The 20008-nt window shown below is 44.7% G+C and overlaps 1 protein-coding gene across 4 annotated transcripts in view; it reads right to left on the bottom strand.

Moving 5' to 3' along the window:
* Positions 1–3807: 3807 nt before the first annotated feature.
* LOC123857261 (uncharacterized) overlaps positions 3808–20008 on the bottom strand; it is a 182467-nt gene continuing 166266 nt past the window's right edge. For all 4 annotated transcript variants that reach the window (XM_045893950.3, XM_045893949.3, XM_064576708.1 and 1 more), the window contains one exon: positions 3808–4252. In XM_045893950.3, the coding sequence (XP_045749906.1) occupies positions 3868–4252 (385 nt within the window). In that variant the 3' untranslated portion in view covers positions 3808–3867. The remainder of the gene's footprint in view (positions 4253–20008) is intronic.

The following is a 20008-nucleotide window of genomic DNA, read 5'->3' as shown; positions in this document are numbered from 1 at the left end:
CCAAGCTGCAACGTGAGAGCAATGGTCTGGTCTGTCTTATCTCCTGCTGTTGCCCAGGACCTAGAGCAGGAGAGCCTGGTCTACAATAGGTACTCCGTAATTACCTGCTGAATGGATGAGAGGTTGTTAGCTTTCATCAAAGAGAATGTTCTTCAGGGGGAAAAAAGTGTGTAAATAATTAAAAAATAGCTCACATTTGCTGAATCGGAAGTTAGGTAATTTGCTGGACTCCACAGTGATTAAATGGCAGGGCTGGAATCAAACCCAGGTGCTCCTGGCCCCAAATCTCCACCGGGTAGCACTAAGTTTTATTGCTCCAACCTTCAGAGCTGATACCTGTTCCCTTTATTTCTTGGCTCACCCATGGTGTATGATTATATGGTCAGGGAATGAGAATAACTCCCCTTACCCAGAAAGAGGCTGACACCTTTTTTTTGGCAATGAAAACCTGCCTTTTGAAAAATGAGAAAATAATATCTTGTAACCTAATTAGAAGCATAACACTTGTAAAAGGTGCTAACATTATTTTTACCCCAAAAGGGAATGCTGGTTGATTTATTAAGTTATGCACTGTAAGATGTTAAATATATTTTGAGCACTAAATTTCTCCTTTCAAATCAGTGTACATAAGAAGAGAACCCTCACAGAGACTAGTGCTTCTGGGGCTGAATTTAACACTATTTAAAGAAAGAAAACCTTAGCTAGGGGACATAACTGTTAACATGGTGATTTGTAAAGCCTTAGATTTCTAATAGGGTCTGACTGTTTCAAGGAAAACATATTTTGTTTCTAGGTAACATTTCAAGTCGGATTATGGACAAATGCTACAAAATTGATCTGTAATGGGAAATACTGTAATGTCACAAAGCATTATTTATATGCTTAATGTGACCGAAAGCATTAATTGCTAGGAGCCAAAATCTGTCCAAGCAAAACATGAACACACATTTCGTACCTCTTGTCTCTTACTATAGGTTTTTGAATGAATTTGAGTGTAATAAAAAAATGTAGTTAGAAAATCAGCAACACCTGAAGGTTTTCTTCACCTGCGTGGATTATTATAGTTGTTTCTTGTTAGCAAAGGCATGAACCCTGTCTGCTCAGAAGTGCCCAGCAAACAGTAGCTACATGGCTACTTGTTAGCCGCCCAGCAAAAACATCTTGCGGAGGTAAGTGGTGGATGGCTGACTGGATGTTTTTAAAAGTCTTTCTAGATTGATTCTGCACTTTTGTAATAAAATCTGGCTTCCTCCCAAGTATATGCAACTAGGATTTGGCTCTCTCTGGAGTCTTAAAACAAGTTTATAATGCTAGAATTTCCCACTAAAAACCAATGAGCACTGTAATGTTCACTGCTTTGGCTCACGCTGAAGTATTGAACACTTGGGCAGTGGAAAGACTGCGTCATCAGTACTTAAACTCCTGCGATTTACATGAACTTGGAGCTCTCTGCTCAGAATCCATCTGCACTCTCAATTCAGGTCAGTTCCAGAGTCCGAGGCTGGCTCAACGCACCCTAGGTATGAGGCATCCCACCATCCCGTGTGTTTTCAGTACCTCTGTCATTTTTCTCATATAAAATAGAAAATATGGGTGCCTGCGTGGCTCAGTCGGTTAAGCGTCGTCAGACTCTTGACTTTGGCTCGGGTCATGATCTCCGGGTCGTGGGATCGAGCCCTGCCTGGGGCTCTGTGCTCAGTGGGGCGTCTGCTTGAGGATTCTCTCTCTCCCTCTTCCTCTGCCTCTTCCCCTACTCATGCTCTCTCTCTCCCTCAAGTAAATAAATAAATCTTTAAAAAAATAAAATAAAATAGAAAATAGTGTGCAACTCACCACTGAGGCACGGAGAGAACATGAATGTAAGGCTTGGTTACTTTCCTATCTTGGAGATGCTTGTGTAGTGAGAGCACATAGCATTTCTTTTCTCTCACACTAAGAGCCACGTACTGGCCACTAAGCCAAGTTCTTACACACATTTCTCCTGGAACCCTCACGACAACCTGTGAGGCTGGTACTCGTAGGAAAGAGGGATAAGCTGGGCTGTGCTGTGGGAACGAACAACCCAACCACCTCAGTGGTCTAAAGAGTCCACTCTCGGCCAATTGTCCACGGCAGCCGTGGTGTGGGGGCTCAGCAGTGTGAGAGTCAAACGCAGGCAAGCCAATGTGGTCACTCCTGACAGTGCCCCATGTCAAAGAGTGTTCTGTTAGAAATGGCAGGGCCAGGATACAAATCCAGGCGTCTCTGATAGGGGACCCCACCCTCTTAATCACCCCACTATGTTGCTGCCAGTTAAAGAGCCTCTTGGTGAATCCACTGCTAATATTCCTACCATTTTAAAAACTGGTGGCCATGCATGGTGTAATTTGAAAATTCAGGACCATGGGGGTAAGATGCAGAATTGGTGGCATGGAAAGACGGGTCCAAAGGTCTGGCTGGATTGAGTCCTAGCTCTGCTACACAGAAGTTCTGTGATCTCAGTAGGTCAACTTCCTCCTGAAAGGCCTGTTCTGACGTGGATGATAATAATAATAATAATAATAATAATAATAATACCCAGCTCTCAGAGTAGTCACAAAGATGCATGAGATAATGCACATGGCAAGAACCACAAGGACTGAAAAGTGACACACACAGAAAAGGAGTTTTTCCTTTCTGAGCAGGTCCCATGGCAGCAGTCAGGCCAGGCCTACAGACACCAGGCTGCTACTCATAGTCTTTCCTTCTTGTGTGACGTGTTCTCAAAAGCTCAAGACGGATCTACTACTGGAGGAAACTGACCAGATGAAATGACAAAGGACTCGCACTCAGCACTGTTTTTATCGTGGTGACAGCATTCCAAAGCTGTGTGTGTGGCAGCGATTCAGAACTCAATTCAAGAGCAGATCAAAAGCCTCTGCACTTTCAAAAAAAATATCCAGGGACCCGGCTGAAAAAGGTCCCTCAGGGTCTTGTTTTCAAAGGAGGAAACTGAGGCTCAGAAAGAGTCAGCTTGTGGTTTTCCCTTTCCTCCGCACTGAGGCAGAGGTTAGACCAGACCTCCTTCCCCTACTCCAGCTGTTCACTTTAAAGCCTCAACCATCTCATCTGAAAAATGGCGACAGTAATCCCTACCTTCGAGAAGAGGAATAGGGACTGATCAAGGAAATGCCCATAAAGCACTTCGTGAAGCCAGCGGTCAGCAAACGGTAACCATTTTCATTAGTCGGCCAAAGCAGGGTCCTCACATGGTTCAGCAGCAGACAGTGGATTTATTCGTGCTTACTTTTAGGCCTCCACCCATGGCAGGAGTGAATGAGCGAGGCTGTGGATCAGAAAACTGTCAGAGGCTTGTTTATTGTTTTAAAGACATGAAAGAAAGGTGTTTTGTTTTAAAGTTCATATCTTAAATAAAAAAAAAAGAAGTCACATGGTTATTACCTGTAAGAAGCTGAGGAGATTTACTGAGTCCTATCAGATCGGTGATCCCAAACCAGGGAAGTGTGTGGCCGGGCTGCTAAGACAGTAGCCATAAAGGTGCATGTAGAGAGCACCCCCGGGTGACTGAGAGTCAGACGGACTCGCCAGCTGGATGACTCCAGACCGACTGCTTCTACGCTGCAAACCTCCTTTTCCTCTTCTGAAAAAGGCAGAAAGAGCAGGACCTGCGCTGCCAGGTGGTGGAGAGGGCTCAGGGAGACGCTGGGTATAAAGCTCTCTGCCGCTGGCCTAACTCAACCGTGGAGCCAGAGGACTCTGTCCTAAAAGCTTTTAAGGAGCTGACAGTCATTTTAAGAGTTAAAAGATATGCCACAGAATCTAAAGAAATCATTTAGAAAATCATCTGAATTTTATTTTCTGACAGGTGAAAGGCCACATACAGATGACTCACACGGAAGCTGGGCTCATTAGCCTCCGAAGGCCCTTCCTGAAGTCTTCTGGAAGGCCCGTTGGCTTGCCGGTGGCTGGATTCACAAAGACATGGACTGAAGACCCGGTGGTACAGGCTGAAGAGTCAAAATGGGCCAGCTTGGGGTGGCCAAAGAAAAAGCCATCACTGAGATCCCAGTGATTTACAGAAGGCAGCTCCTTGGTGGCATTAGGTGGGAACAGAGCCAGGCGGTAATGTACGCTGGAGTGACCCACTTTCTCCACGGCCACAGCAGCCACTGGGACCTGAGGAAAGCTGATGGGTGTATGGAAGGTACACTGATTTGTCACCATGAACCCCACCATGGGGGACGTCAGCAAGCCGGTTCTCAGGCCGCAGTATCTAGAAGGTTGAATCACAATGCTTATTCCAGGGCCCTATGACCCTCTCTCCCAGCCCAAGGATGTGTGTTCCAGAGTAAAGGGCTCTAGCCTCAAAGGGCCACCACTCGCTAGCTGTTTCCCAGGCAAGTTGGTTCACCTCCCTGGACCTCAATTTACACAATAGAATGTTCATAACTGTAATACCTACTCCGTGGGCAAGCAGTGAGAATCAGTGGTGCATGTCATTTAACACAGTACCGTGTGCTACATGAACAGTTCCTGGACATAGTAAGTGCTCATTAAACATGAGCTATTACTAGCATTATCATTCCATCTTATCCTCGCTTCTTATTGTGAAGAGCCAGGAACTTTTGTGTTAAAGTGAAAGCGAAAACTCATTTCTTACATAGACGGTTACCGTGTCTCTCATCTCTATTAATCTCTTTAAAGGGCAGTGGCTGTGTCTTGTTTATTTTTTAAGTTGGATGACTAGAAATGAGGTTGCACTTGAGATACATTTGGAGGTTGAACAGGATCAGAAATAAAAGCATAATGCTGAATTATAGTCTCCTCCCCCAACTACCACTGAAGAGGCCCACTTACGACCTAAACATTTTCACCGCACTGTCTTATTGTCTTCTTTTCTTGAGAAAATTAACACTGAATGTGAGAATTCACTGTAAGGGAACAATCAGGGGGGTTGTATAAAGGCTTGACTGCAAAGTCCTTCACTGAATCACTGTTCACGGAAACAGGCTACCAGCCTCCACCCAGGGAGGGCACGGTGAGTACCAGCCACCCTGGGCACCTGTTGATGTTGCCCATGGTGACATTAGATAACGTTCATTTGCTGACATGGAAAGCTGTTCAGTGAGAAAGATCAGATTATAGAACAGTATGTACCATTTGATCTCATTTGTCGTATAAGACCTATTGGTTGATGTACTTATTGCCTAGAAAAAGAAAGGATAGACTCCAGAATGTTTTCAGTAGTCATCTAGCAGTGGAGTTTCTGGTTAACTTTTTCCTTGTATGAATTTTCCAGAATGAACATGATTTGCCTTTGAAATAGGAAAAAAAATGTTATTTTAAAAGATGTCTGAATATGAATTTTATTTTTTAAAAAAGCCCTGGAGTGATGAGCAGCCTGGAAAAGCAAAACTCCTCCTGCCCATTAGGATCCCACCCCTGGCTACCCTCGCTGCGGAGGCTTCCCCAGGAATACCAGGGAGGGAGAAAAGAAACATGGAAAGAAAAGCCTTGCCCTCCAGCGTGACTCCAAGATCCAGTGAGAATCTAATTCTTGCGCTTTCATTCCCATGCTTCTTTGTTGCTATTGCTTTCCTATTTCTCTGCCACTGGTTTTCTCCTTCTTTTAGGACACTGACAGTAAAGAAATAATGCCTCTTCCCGCGGGGAGAGCAGTATTTCATGAGCTCCCTGTATCTCCGAGCCCAGCCACCAAACCTTTAAATAACTGAAATGCACAGGCACTTTGAAGCAATGTCCTCTGTGGGCACCTGGTCGCCAGGGCTGAGCTCTGTGCTTTACATTTTCTATTCCGTCTTCCAAACAACCCTGCAAGGCAGGTCCCATTGTCCCCATTTTACAGGAAAGAAAGTCAAGTAGAGAGGCTGAATAAACCTCCCCAAGGCCTGTGCGCAGTAATCAGTCGCTCGGGCCCAAACATCATGCTCTTGAAGGCCAGTGTTCACACTTTCTCTTCCATCCCGGCTTACTAGATGGCGAAGCCAAAATCTCCATTTTAGTCTAGTGGATGAACTGCATTTTAAGTCTTTCTATGACTTTAAGATTTACATTTTCTTTAAGTGTTGCAAGTTAGGTTTATCATGTTTGGACCACAGACCTCCTGTTGGGAAGTTCATAATCCAATCTGATTTCACTGGTGGTAACAACAGGGTACTTGGTGTGAGATGTATCTATTGTTTCTTCTTTTTTTTCAATTTTAATTTTTATCAGGCTTTATATACATGTACATACTCTAAAAAGTCAAGTCATTGCTCAAGGCTTGTTACCAAAAAAAAATAGTAGTTCTCTGACTGTTTCTGCTATGGGCTATAGTCTATAATGACCTCCACGGCACACCTACTCTTTGTTAGATACTGAGGACACAGCCCCGAATAAGAGAATTCCTGCTCTCATAAGTGTTCAACTTTAGGAGACTGGGGTTGGGGGTGGGAGTGGTCAGCTCTTGTCCTCCCTTAGGCAAGAAGGAGGTGCTACTTGTGTTCCTTTCTGGTTCCCCCTTCCATGCTTTCCTTCTTCTTTTTCTCTCCCTTTCCGCAGCAAACTCTGTGCACTACTCTGTTCCCAGCATGTGCTAGGCCTGGAAGAGAGAGCAGGGAACGAGCCAGACCGTGACTATTCCTGCCCTTGTGGGACCTGCTGTGTAGTGAGTGTGATGCCAGGGAAGGCGAGGGGCTCTGCGAGCTTAGAGCAGGGGGCCTGACTTGATCTCGAGGATCAGGGAAGACTTTCTGAGGAAGTGACAGCTAAGTGGGACATGAAGAAAAATGTAGCAACTATTCAAGTGACTAGTAAGGGCAAGAGTCCTCCAGGAGGAGGAAAGGCATATGTGAGGGCCCAGAGGCCAGAGACAGAAGTAGGCACATCCCAGAGATAACACAAGTCGCAGACGGCTAGAACACAGACGGCCAGAGGAGGCTGGGGAGGAGGCAGGGGCCCGCCTGGGGAGGATCTTGCAAGGGAATCTAACCTGGGCCAACAGGTTAGAAGCCAATAAATGGGCTGCATTCAGGGCAGAGGCAAAATCCAGTTTGTTTAATGAGCAGTGTGTCTTTGAACTGAGCAATGCGTTAGACTGAAACAATAATGTCTGCAGGAGAATATCCGGCAACTACCACGGCCCTGGCAGACAATGGTGGCGTGGGCCAGGATGGTGGCCGTGAGATGGAGAAAACAGAATGGAACCAAAAGAGATTTTGTACAAGGTCTGATGACAAGTCCCATCGAGGGAGACGAAAGGGCCCAGGATGGCTCCCAGCCTTAGGCACTTTCTGGTGATTTCATTTGTGGAAAGAGGGAACGTGGAGAGGCTGGGGGTGAAGGTGAGGAAAAGTGCTGGGCTCTGTTATGAATACTGTAGGTGGAGCTGAGGTGCCCACAAGACCCCGAGAGGAGGTGCACAGCCAGGATAATAACATCACTCATGTTTACCCTGCCCTGCACTAGGGGCCACCTCTTCTGTTAAGTACACAGCTGGATTCTGTCTCCCAGAGGCACGTGGCTATATGGGCCTGATGCTCAGAAAGAGGTTGGGGCTGGAGACAGAAGCTGAGACGCCGCATTAAATCTAAAATCGGGGTCTAGGCAGGGAATGTAAAGCATTGACGCCGGATAGATGTAACACACTCGGGCGTGGTGGGCCCGTGGTGAGCCAGAAAGTAAATACCCAGTCTGACCCCACACCGATTCAGGCCTTAAAAAAAATACTGGACAGACTAAATAAAACTCATGGGTGGCTAGCCCGGGTTTGCCTTTCTGGCCCCCAGTTTGTGACCTCTGGGAGAGACGATAATTAAGCCACGGGAGAGGGAGGGGTTGCCTGGAAGAGAAAGTAGAAGGGGGTGAACTCACATGTGAAAAACTGGCTTTGGGTAAGCTCCCGATTGGTGATTTCTTGGGGTGCAGCAAGCAACTGATAAGGTGTCTGATTCTGATGCTGCCTGATCACTGTGTGAGGCAAACGCCTACCATCTGTGCTTTCTTATCGCCGACTGGGCAAACTTTAGAACACAGGGATATTAGGGAAGACCCCTTGTGTTCATCTGGTACAGGGGCTCTCCAATACTGGTGTGGATCTGAATCTCCTAGGGAACCTGGGAAACATTCAGATCCCCAGCATCCTCCCAGACCCCCTGATTCAGTCTGCAAGGAGGGGCGCGGCATCCTGATTCTGACATGCTCCAGGTGATTCTGATGCACACACCTAGCACAGCAGTGGCTTCTCTAGGCCCACCGCTTTGGATAAGGAAACAGCTCAGAGAGATGAAGTAAGCTGCTCGCTCACCTGCATGCAGCTAGAAAGGAATGTGGTCTGCCTGCACTCAACCGGTCACTCCAGCCCTTTCAGCTGGGTCCATTAACCCTTCACACCTGGACTAAGTCCCAGCCCTGGGTTGGGGACCAATGGGTCTCTGGTGTATTCATGGCTCAGGATCAGACCAGCCACACTCATGTTCCTACCCTGACTTTGTACCCAACTCCAACAGCTGGATTCAGTCTTACCTCATTCCCCTCTTCCTAAGCTCCTGCCTCCTTCCTTGAGTCCATAACTAGGTTCTACCTTGACCCCTGTGCCGAGCCCTGCATTGGTATCTCCCCAGGCTCTGGTGCTTCTGGGGCTGTGTCAGAAGGTTTGCTGCCATCTGAGGTCTGGAGAGAAGCATCTTTCAGATGGTAGGAGGCCAGTGAGCATAGGACAGAGGCACACCTTTCAAAGGGATGAGGCTATTTTTGTCACTCCCTATAAATAGCAGAATTGGCCTTAGCTTGTGGTCAGTTACCTGGAATGCCAGAGCAGGATTCTGGCAGAGTCTGTCCCACACTCCTGAAACTCAGGATAAGCACAAGCTTGGCAGCATGACCTCATGACCATGCCAAGTCCTCAAGGAGCATCATGTGGGCAGCTGAAGGGGGTGACAGCTCTTGGGAATCTGTACAAGGAGGCCCCTGCCTGGGTGGCGTTGGGAGGTTCTGTGGTTACAAAGACAAATAGACTTTTAGAAAGGTAGACTTGGGAGAAAATACCTTACATGTATGAAACTTACACTTAGGACTGCACTGTGTGTCTTTCTGTAAGTAATCTGTCTTCAGTTGAGCCTATTTGGATATTGCCTTACAGGACGATTTCGGACTGGGGCTAATTGAAATTAATTGGAAGCAAGTCCCAGTGTCAGCCACGCCCCCGACAGAGCGTGCACGTAGAAAACTGGGTAAATGCTAACTAACATCATGAGACCTGGATTGGAATTGTGGCCCTGCCGTTATGTCAGTGAGTCACTCAGTGTCCCAGAGCCTCGGTTTTTTTCTCATCTCTAAAACAGAGATGAACACTCAGAACCCAGTCCTGAGTGAACTGTTATGAAAATTAAATAAGGCAATGCATATTTTATATGTCTTGGCTGATTTCTGGAACTTAAAGTTTTTTGTTGTTATTGCTGCTTGTTTCATTTTTGAACCTTTGTGAACAGTTTTGGCCTCTAGGGGTGGAGACTTACATTCGTCTTTGGGCCAAACTTTTCCTTTATTTTGGGAACACTCCTTGTGTAAGCTCCCTGGTAACCAGACGGAGTGTGGACACTGGCGATCTTCCAGGGGCACTATCAAGAAAGGCCCCTGCATCATTCCTTCCAGTGGTTTCAGGACAGGGGACATGAGAACCAGACAAGCAGCAGAAAGGAAAGCATGGGCTGGATGAGGCCTGGTGGCTGCTACAATTTAGGGACTTGGAGGAAGAGCCAAAGGATGTTTCGAAGGGGAGAGAGGATAGGTCCAGCAACTGAGTCAGAATAAGTTTGAGCCAATGTAATTTGCATAGTAAATACTAGAACTGAACTAATGTTTACTGCATTGTTGTAACAGACAGGAATTTACTCGAGAGGCACAGAGTCTTGCCTGATCCTTTTAGGCAAGGATGCAAGCACACCCATTTGTGGAGCTAATTCTCCTCAAAGGAAACTGGTAAATCAATCTAGACATCATCGTGAGTTTTCTGGCTTAAGCACATCTCTGGGTTTGGTGCTGGTGATTTGGCAGTGACAGGTTCTCTTCTCTAGCAGAGCTTACACTTCATCAAAGAGATACAATAATGAATATGTGGATACAACCTGAAGGTAGGCATTCAGCAGAAGAGGGATATGGTTGTATGAGAGGCTGTGACAAAGGAGCCTCCCCCAGATGGAGGCAGGTGGGAGCTCAGAGCTTCTAAGGAACCAAAGGGAGGCCAGTGAGGCCCCGTGGCGGGACCACAGGGCTGGCAGGGAGCATGGTGGCAGGTGACGTGGGAGAGAAAGGTTGGGTGGGCCCAATCGTGCACAAACTGGATTTTAGCCCTAACAGAGTGAGGGGCCACTGTGGAGCTTTGGAGGGGAAGCAGAGTCATGATCACGTTGGCACTTCAAGCGCAGCCCTCTAGGGAACGGGCTGGTGAAGGCAAGAGTGGATGAAGAGGCACCAGTGAGGACACAAGAGGATGAGGAGCACCAGACCGGGTGGCAGCAGTGAGGTGAAAAGTTGTGTCTCCAGAGATATTCAGGGAGGGGCTCAAAGGACCCAAACCTGGGCCTTCCTGGCTGATTGGCTTCTGCCTCTCACAAAGGTTGGTGTTTGATGGTAACAGCAGTAAACTACCTTCTAGTCTTTGGAGCTACTTTCCCACTTTCTAGCCAAGTATAATTTTAGAGCCATGTTTTCCAAGTACTTCAAGAAGAATATTATTCCAAACCTAAAGGAAATGACCATGCAGATAAATTCATTTGCAAACTTTTAAGCTGTTTGTTTCCCAAAGGGATGAAAGGGATATTTTGAACAGGCATGACCTGAAGAATACTGAGTTTTTCCTGGGGTTAGTTTTAGCTAAAATATTGGTTTTATTTTAAAGGACAAATGATACCAAGAAAAAAAAGCAACAAGAAAGATTCCTTAGAACTAAGGTCCAAGAAGACATGAGCCTGAACAAATATCTAAGCAAGCCTTTACCCCATGCTATGTTTATCTTGTCACTTGGCAATATAAAAAATAATAATAATAAAAATGATATTTCTAAACCAGGTTGCCTGTCTCCAACTATAAGAAGCTGATGTAATGAGCTGGCGGTAGCTCACATTAGGAAAATGCCCAGACCAAGTGGGCTGCAGATCATCACCACTGCAATTTCCACAGCGTATGCACTGGGTCCCCAAACTGAGCAAAACTAATGACAATCATCTACTGTCAGAGCAGACCAATTTCTCTGCAACAGTGTTCTCGCAGGAAGTTCGTTCTGGTAAATCAGTGTCAAAATGACAAGAAAATCCAACGTGTCTCAAGAGGTACAATATATAACAAGCAAAAATCTCCAAATCTGTGTTCAGAAACTGAACGTTAAAGGGTCTGATGAAAAAATCAAGACAAGAAAATGAAGGAAGTGTAACAAATCCATTAAAACATTTTGAATAAAAATAAGAAGACCGTGACATTATGCTCAATTAACAGGAAAACACAGTCTTAAAGGGTAAATGTGGTAGATGATGATTTGATTTTTTCGGACACCCAGAAGCCAAATCAACCATTAGAGATGGCTCTGTAAGACAGACTAGGGTAGAGAGAAACTTCTAATCTACACACTAATGATGATATAACTGTCGTGCTTTTCGTCTTTGCTGGAGTTGCTCTTGGAGGGAGAGATTCCAAAGAAGGCATCTCCAAAAAGCGAGTGCTCCATCTTCCAAGCCCTCAAATTCAGCAGGCCAGGGATGCCGTGATCACTCCTGCACCTGCTGAGAGCAGGTGAGAGTACAAAGCGAAGGAGGTGGGTGATACTTCCCACGCACACAGCACTCAGTGAGGGCCTTAACATCTAGCATCTTGCAACTAGTTAGAGAAAATTGCAGGAGACTGGGAGGGCAAGCAACCTCCCTTAAATCCACCAGGTAGCAGGAAACACTGAGAACACGTGAGGAGCAATCTAGAATACCAATACACCAGAAATGACTCTCTGAGGGCTCTATCTTGAGAAGGCAGAGCTGCAGGAGACTGAGGGTGGAGGATACAGAGTTTTTCTTTTTTAATCACCACAGGGTGATGTTGGAAGTTGACAGAATGTCGAGCTTCTGCCCGGAAAGAGGTTACTGAAGAAGGCAAGTGCCCCAGCTTAGAGGGCCCCCATCGTCCATGCATGTGCATGGCTTTAAAGCTTTATTTGTCATTTGTTTCTTCACAATATTTAATAATTTTATGGCACAATTAATGCATGTGCAGTGTAGAAAAATAGAAAACATAGATAAACACAAAGAAGAACAGTTAAATTGCTCTTTATTTCCTAACTCAGCAATGATCAGAATTGACATTTTGGTGCACATCTTTCCAGACTGTTCTTTAGAACAGGAGATTTTTGTTTTGTCTTGAATAAAACCAAGATCGTACTGCAACTTGCTCTCTTCATTCAATTATACATCATGAACTTGTTTTCATATCAATAAATAAACTTCTTATCATTATTTTTAATCACGGCCACATATGACCTTGTATGGATATAATATTTATTGAATCAATCCCCAGGCAATTTAAAAAACTTCTTTTGTCTTGAAATACTTTCAAACTTTTTTTTAAGATTTTACCTATTTGTTTATTTTGAGACAGAGAGAGCAGGAGCAGGGGGAGGGGCAGAGGGAGACAGAGAAGCAGACTCCCTGCTGAGCAGGGAGCCTGATGTGGGACTTGATCCCAGGACCCTGGGATCATGACCTGAGCTGAAGGCAGATGCTTAACCGACTGAGCCACCCAGGTGCCCCGAAATACTTTCAAACTTAATGAAAAGTTTGCAAGAATAGTACAAAGGACGTCTGCGTATCTTTTATACAGAGTCATCCATCTGTAACACTTTCCCACAAGTGCTCTATCATTAATTCATATTACTTGTGAACTACTTGAGAGTAGGTTGTACATGTCATGACACCTTCCCCCCAAACACACAGTTCAGTGTGTATTTCCTAAAAACAAGGAGAGTCTCTACCATAACCACAGTACAGTTATCACACTCAGGAAAAGGATACATTTTATCTAATCTATAGTTTACATTCCAAGTTTGCCAGCTTCCCTATAAGGTGCTTTATTAAAAAAAAAAAGAAGAAGAAGACAGAGAAGAAATAAACTTCTTTCTTTCTGATGCACGACCTGATCTGGGCTCCTGTATGACATTTAGTTGTCATCCTTTAACGACAGGCCTTACCTTTTATGACACTGATATTTTCTGAAGACTACAGGACAGTTATTGCTTAATTGGGGTCTCTCTGGTGACTCCTCAGGTTGGATTGGGGTTTGCATTTTTGCTGGAATGCTACATAAGTGCTAATGGGCCCTTCTCAGGTATCACATCCACAGGCTCATGGTGTCCATTTGCCTTTGATCAGTGATGTTAATTTTGACCCCTTGATTAAGGTATTTATTGTCCAGTTTTTCTACTGTATAGTTTTTTCCCCTTGTCTATTTTTTTTCATGGTGAAATATACACAACACAAAATGTATCATTTTAGCCATTTTTAAGTATAGTTCAGTGGCAGTAAATATATTCACATTCTTGTATATATGCTTTGTAGGGGTTTTTTAAAAGATTATTTATTTAAGAGAGAGCGAATGCAGGTGCACACACACAGGTGGGTGGGGGGAAGGGCAGAGGGAGAGAGAATCTCAAGCAGACTCCCCACTGAGCACAGAGCCTGACATGGGGTTCAATCTCACGACCCTGAGATCATGACCTGAGCTGAAATCACGAGTCAGATGCTTAACTGACTGAGCCACCCAGCTGCCCCTCTACTCTAGTTTTAATTTTTCCTTTTAACAAGTATTTTGTGGGGAGATACTGAGATGATCTTAGTCTCATTCTCAGATACTGTCCTTTATAACCTTTCCATCTACCTTCTACCTCCATATTTAGTATCCACCAATGATCTATGCCAAGACAAAAGAGTCAGGCCCTACATTAACTCCAGCCCTTTCCCCTTTGCCTTTTCCTCCTTCTGGAGACACGGGTGGAAAGTTCAGTCACTGGCCCTGAATCTGGGTGAGGAAATGCTCACCTGGATGACTTCCAAGAGCCATTTCTGCACTGAACTGCTAGAATTCTTCATAAAAATAGTCATCCCTCATCTGGTATCATGTTTAGATCTTCAAGTAATCCTTGGTTCTACTCTGAGCCAGACTCTATGCTGGACGTCAAGAAATAAAAACGCACAAACAACAGTGCCTTTTCTTGAGCTACTTACCTTTTGAGGGGAGAGACACAAATGGTATTTTCAGTGCAATGTGGTAGAGGCCACGTGACACCCTGGGCATGGAGGTCACTCCCAGAGCTCAGTAGGAACACAGAGAAGTAGCAAGTCTCACAGCTGGAGTCAAGGCGCATGGAGGTGAGCAACATGTGTTTGTGGGGGCTCGGGGAGTCAGGGGGTAGGGAGGGAGTGTGTTCCTGCACATATAATATCAGCAGGGAGCAGTGGGAGATGAGGCTAGAGCGGAGGCAGGGCCAGAGCATGGAGCGCCTGGATGTGAGCTTAGGCTTGACCCTGAAGATGATACAGTGTAAGCCGAAGATAAGCCGACCAACAAGGTTTGATGATTCACCCTGGAGGTAGCGGAGAGGTCAGGTCGGAGGGCAGCAAACCCAGAGGCAGCGGACCAGTTGGTAGGATCCTGCAACAGTCTGGATGAGAAAAGAGCCTGGCCTGATGAGGACAGTGGAGTGGGAGTTGTGAGGAGACAACGGATTCAAGAAATATCTAGAAGTGCCTGAGTGTGGCCATGATGGTGAAGGAAGAATCAAGGTTGACTTTCAAGTTTCCAACACTTCAGAGAAAAAAAAAATCATGAGCGTTATTACTTATCTCAAGTTGATCACTATAACCACCTTATCAAATAGATAGGGCCAATAATTATATACCCATTTTGCAGATTATTAAACTGAGATACGCAAAGTCAGAGTGACTTGCAAAAGGCCACACAACTATTCAATGGCACAGCAGAAATACCAAGTTCATCATAGCACATGCACAAAGAGATGATATAAAATTATTTAAAATGCTGGAACTGGAGAACCATATGCAAAACAAAACAATGAACTTGGATCCATATATTACATCATATACAAAAATTAAAAAATGGACCATAGATCAAAATTTAAGATCTGAAATTTAGAAGACATACAGAAGAAAACAAGGAGAAAATCTTCGTGGTTTTGGATTTAGCAAAGATTTTCTTAAATAGGATGCAAAAAGTACAAGCTATCAAGAAAAAAATCAATAAACTGGGCTTTACCAAAATCAGTATCTTTTGTTCTTCAAAACCCACTATTACAAAAAATGAACAGGCAAGCCACAGACTAGGAGAAAATATCAGACAAACCTCTCCAACAAAGGACTTGGATCTAGACTATAAAGTATTCCTACAACTCAATAATAAGAAGGCATACACTATACTTCTAAAATGTGCAGAAGATTTGAACAGATACTTCACCAAAGAAGACATATGAATGGTAATAAAAACATGAAAAGATGATCAATATCATGAGTCATTAGGGAAATGATAATTACAACCACAAGGAGATACCCATTGCACACCACTGGAATGGCTAAAATTAAAAAGAGGGACTATACCAAGTGACAGGGATGCAGAGGATTGGAAATGTAAATCCTGATTACTGGTGGAAATGTAAAACGATCGACTGCTTGAGAAAATACTCTGTCAGTTCCCTGAAACAAAGTGAACAAGGCACCTACCATATGACCCAGCCATCCCACTCTTAAGTATTCACCCAAGAGAAATAAAAGTATACATGCACATAAAGTCTTGTATATGAATATTTGTAGCAGCTTCATTTATAATAGCTGGAAACAACCCAGAGGTCAGTCCACAAGCCCACAAAGCACAGCGCATCCACGCTATAGAATATGAGCCATCAATTAAAAAAGGAATGAACATACAACAATGTGGATGAAACTCAAAATAATTATGCTGAGTGAAAGAAGCCAGACAAAAAAGAGTACATACTGTATGATTCCACTTATATAAATTTCTGGAAAATGCAACCAAATCTCTAGTGAGATAAAGTAGATCAGTGGGTACCTGGGGGTGGGGAGGATCAGGAGGGAGGGATGACCAAGGGGGCACCAGGAAACTGGGGTGACGTTCATCATCACCGTTGCAGTGATGGATTCACAAGTGTGGAACTATGCCCAAAGTCATCAAATTGTATGCTTTCAGTATGCACAGCTTCTTTTATACCAGTGATAACCTCAGTGAAACTGTTTTGTTTTTTTTTAAATACAATTATTATTTGTATTATTTGAGGGAGATATACCAATATCTTAGCAATAGCAAATATACCAATATCTTAACAAAATCAGGCTCTGATCATGGGATTATGGGATTATTAATGATGATCCCTTTCTTTTTTATCTTTTTCTGAATTTTCCAAATTGCCCAAAATGAGCATGTATATTAGCAAAATAAAAAAAGCTACTTTTGTTGGGGTGCTTGGGTGGCTCAGTCAGTTAAGCAGCTGGCTCTTGATTTTGGCTCAGGTCATGATCTCAGGGTCCTGGGATGGAGCCCTGTGGTAGGTTCCCTGCTCAGCAAGGAGATTGCCTCTCACTCTGCTCCTCCTCACCCCCCCACACCACCACTCATGCTCTCGCGCACTCTCTCTCTCTCTCTAATAAATAAATAAATAATATCTTAAAATAAATAAAGCACTGTTTGTGGAAAAAGAAAGAATTAGGTGTACAGAGAAATTTGGAGGAAACAGTCTGTGCTTATGAATCTTAAGATCATCAATGGGTCACAAAAAATCAAAGACATGACACTTTTCAAATGGCAAAGATCCTCTATTCTTTCAAAAGCTGTGGTAGGCCAGAGGGGACTACGCAATTTTTGTTTTGTTTTGTTTTGTTTTATGTGTTCCATAAAAACAAAAATATCTAACTCTAAAGCAACCTAGAGAGAAGGCACCACATTAACAAAATGTCTCATTCAGCTGGACCGTCCAGCTCGAATGTCTTCAGAATACATCAGTGGGAGACAGATGCAGGGGACATGGAAAAGAAAGAGACAATGCCAGAGAGCAACAGAAGGTGAATTATTACATGATGTCATGACCCATCATTTCTTGTGTTCACCCAGGAGTATAAGGATTAAGGGATAATCCAACATAATTAGCAAGTAATCTACATTGTATATCCTTAAAAAGAATACACGCTGCAAAGTGCAAGTTAGACCATGGAAAAATGCTATTCCACATCTGACCAAATATGGTGAAGAATCATTTATCTTGGTTTCCACTCCTGGAAATATTTGCTAAATCTGTCTCTACGGGGTTTAGGAGTCATTCTGGATTTTTATTAACAGTGAAAATAACTTTTTAAAAAAGTTTTCAGGGAACATATTTCACCTACTTAGATGGTAAGGATTTTTTAAAGCCCTCAGTGCACTAATTATTTAGATATCAAGTACTGAGTCTTATCAAGTAAATTTTTGATGTTCCTTTATTCAACAGAAGTCACTGTTAGCAACTGTGCTATGTCCTAGGATATAAAGAAGCAAATACAACCCATGCCCTCTTGGAGCTCTTCATCTGAAGACTAAGAAATCTATAAACAGTTGCAGTACAAAGTGTCTGTGGCTTGAGAGAATAAAAAAGAAGTTAGGGAAACTACAGAGAGAAGATAACACTGAAGCAGGGTTTTGAAGGCTATGTAGGAGTTTTCTGCTTAGAAAAAGAGACATTCTAGGCAGAGAGGACAGCACAAGGCAGGGAGGCACCAAAAATGCTGAATTAATTGGTAAATGGTGAGAGCTTTAGTGAGGAGAATCTGACCAGTGCAGCTTGTCCAATGAACCCTGATGGTGAGAATGGAGATAGTCTTAGGGATAATATGACAGCTATGGGCCCATTTTTGTGCATTTGGGGTAAGTTACAAGGGTTACCAGAGCAAGACAGATGGCTCAAGAGTGTCTTTTACAACAGATAATAGATAATTTTACGGGGAAGTGGTGTGAGCAGTATGTATGAACATAGTTCTGGCAGCTAAACATAGGATAGGCTGAAGGAGAATCTGATGACAAGAGGATGAATCAAAGGCCTGCTGCAAAAAGATGACTCTGAAATTTCTAGCTTAGGAGAATGGAAATTGAGTGATGCCGTCCACCAAGAATGAAACTATAAAAGGAAGATCTAGTTTGGGATGGGGTTGGAAGAAAAGGATGATGAGTGTGGCTTCGGAAGTATTTCCTTCATGATGCCTATGGAACAGCGCGGTGGAGAGGCTCAGTAGGCAGTGGAACCCAAGAAAGAGAGCAGAGCTGGGGCCAGAGCTTTGGGAATTGCTGGGAGACAGAGGGGTGTTGAAGTCATAAAGCGTGTGGCAGGGCTCATGGAGAGCACTGAGTGGGGGGAGAGAAGAGAACAGAGGGCAAACCCTGCACTTTGGGGGCCATGGTGGATGCCCTCAGTGCCCTGCCCATTTCTGCTCAGTGCTCACTGTTTCCAAATACGCCCCTGGCATCTTGCTGACACTCTCTTCCACAGGGCCTTCTCTCAGGTTGAGCTTGCTGCAGCCCCAAATGCCCGGGTCAACAGCCCTCAGCCAGTGACAGGTGGGAGGCAGAGGGGAACTAGCCTAGCTTCCTCACTCCAGTGTGTCCTGCACCACCTCCCAGGGGTCTCCCTGGGATGGAGCCCCAGCTGCCCACAGCAGTTACCTCCTCATTCATATCTGCTCTGGCTTCCTTCACTTCACTGCCTCACGTGTCTCCTCTACTTGCTTGTCCTAGGATCACCTCCCAAATAAACTGCTTACACTCCAACCCTTGTTCCAAGGTCTGCTTCTAGAAGAACCCAACTTAAGACACAGGCAAAGAAGAAAGCTCCAAGAATAAGACTGAGGGTTCCAAGTGGTGTGAGGATATGCAGGAGACAATGATTTCCTAGGAGCCAGGAAGGAGAGAAAGAGAGAGGAAGTAGAGCTCCCCTGGAAATACTTGAGGAGTGACGGATCCAGGAGGAGGGAGCCGTTCCCAGACATCACAAGCCAAACGTATCTGAATCTCCTCTCAGGCCTGCCTGGGCACTCTAATACATCTCCATTTTACAGATGAGAAAACTGAGGCTTGTCTAGAGTCCCATAACTAGCGACGGATAGCAATGAAATCCAAACATAGGTCCATCTGACTCCAAAGTCCATCCCTCGAGACTGCCTCATGAAGAAACCATGTATTTGGTTCAGAAGAATGTAGGGTCTTTGTGAAAGAAGGTTGGTTTGCAAACGGGCTGGAAAAGGCTTGGAGAAATTCCAGATGGGTCAATACCCAGGTGAAGGCCAGGCAGGCAGGCCCGCGAGAAGGGCAGGGCAGGTACGGATGTGAGATGCAGCTGAGGGCAAGCATGTGGACACAGGGATGGGGGTGGGCAGCTTCCACTGCTAGTGCTACAAGAGGAAGCACATTTCATCTCATCAACGATGGTTGGTAATGATGACGAAATTGTGAGCATAAGCATCTATAATCCGATTAAAGGGCTTTGTGATCGGAAACGGGGCATACTTTTCAAGTGGTATCCAGTCAGAGATTAATAGGAGGTGCTGGACCATGGCTCCAAACAGTGCTGCTGGATCGTAAGGTATGTTGCATGTGCGCTGATGTTACAGCTCGGAAGGTAAGGAAGGAAGACGGCGGAAGGGGGCCTCAGAGCTCGGGCCTATTCTCTGGAAGAGCATGAGCAACAGCAAAGAGAACATCACTGTGGCAGCACTGCTCCTACACGGGGCCTTCTGTGGACTCCAACAGGCAAAAGGCTCTGGCTGGGAAGGTTATCACTGGGACACAAACCTCACCCAAGCACCTGACTAGAACAAACTCGGCCCTGGTCTCCTCAAAGCTCCTCCGTTACAAGTGATAGACAGCTCAAAAGGCTTTAGCAGAAAAGGAGAATTTATGGGCTCATGGAACTGGGAAGTTTAAGAGTAGCCTCGGGACACTAGGAATT

This window comes from Mirounga angustirostris, unplaced genomic scaffold (genome assembly GCF_029215605.1).
Source record: "Mirounga angustirostris isolate CCGP_5_RB_7025 unplaced genomic scaffold, mMirAng1.0.hap1 SCAF_13, whole genome shotgun sequence".
Classification (NCBI taxonomy): Eukaryota; Metazoa; Chordata; class Mammalia; order Carnivora; family Phocidae; genus Mirounga; species Mirounga angustirostris.
The sequence above is the reverse complement of the archived record's forward strand: the minus strand, read 5'-3'. Positions and strand labels throughout refer to the sequence as shown.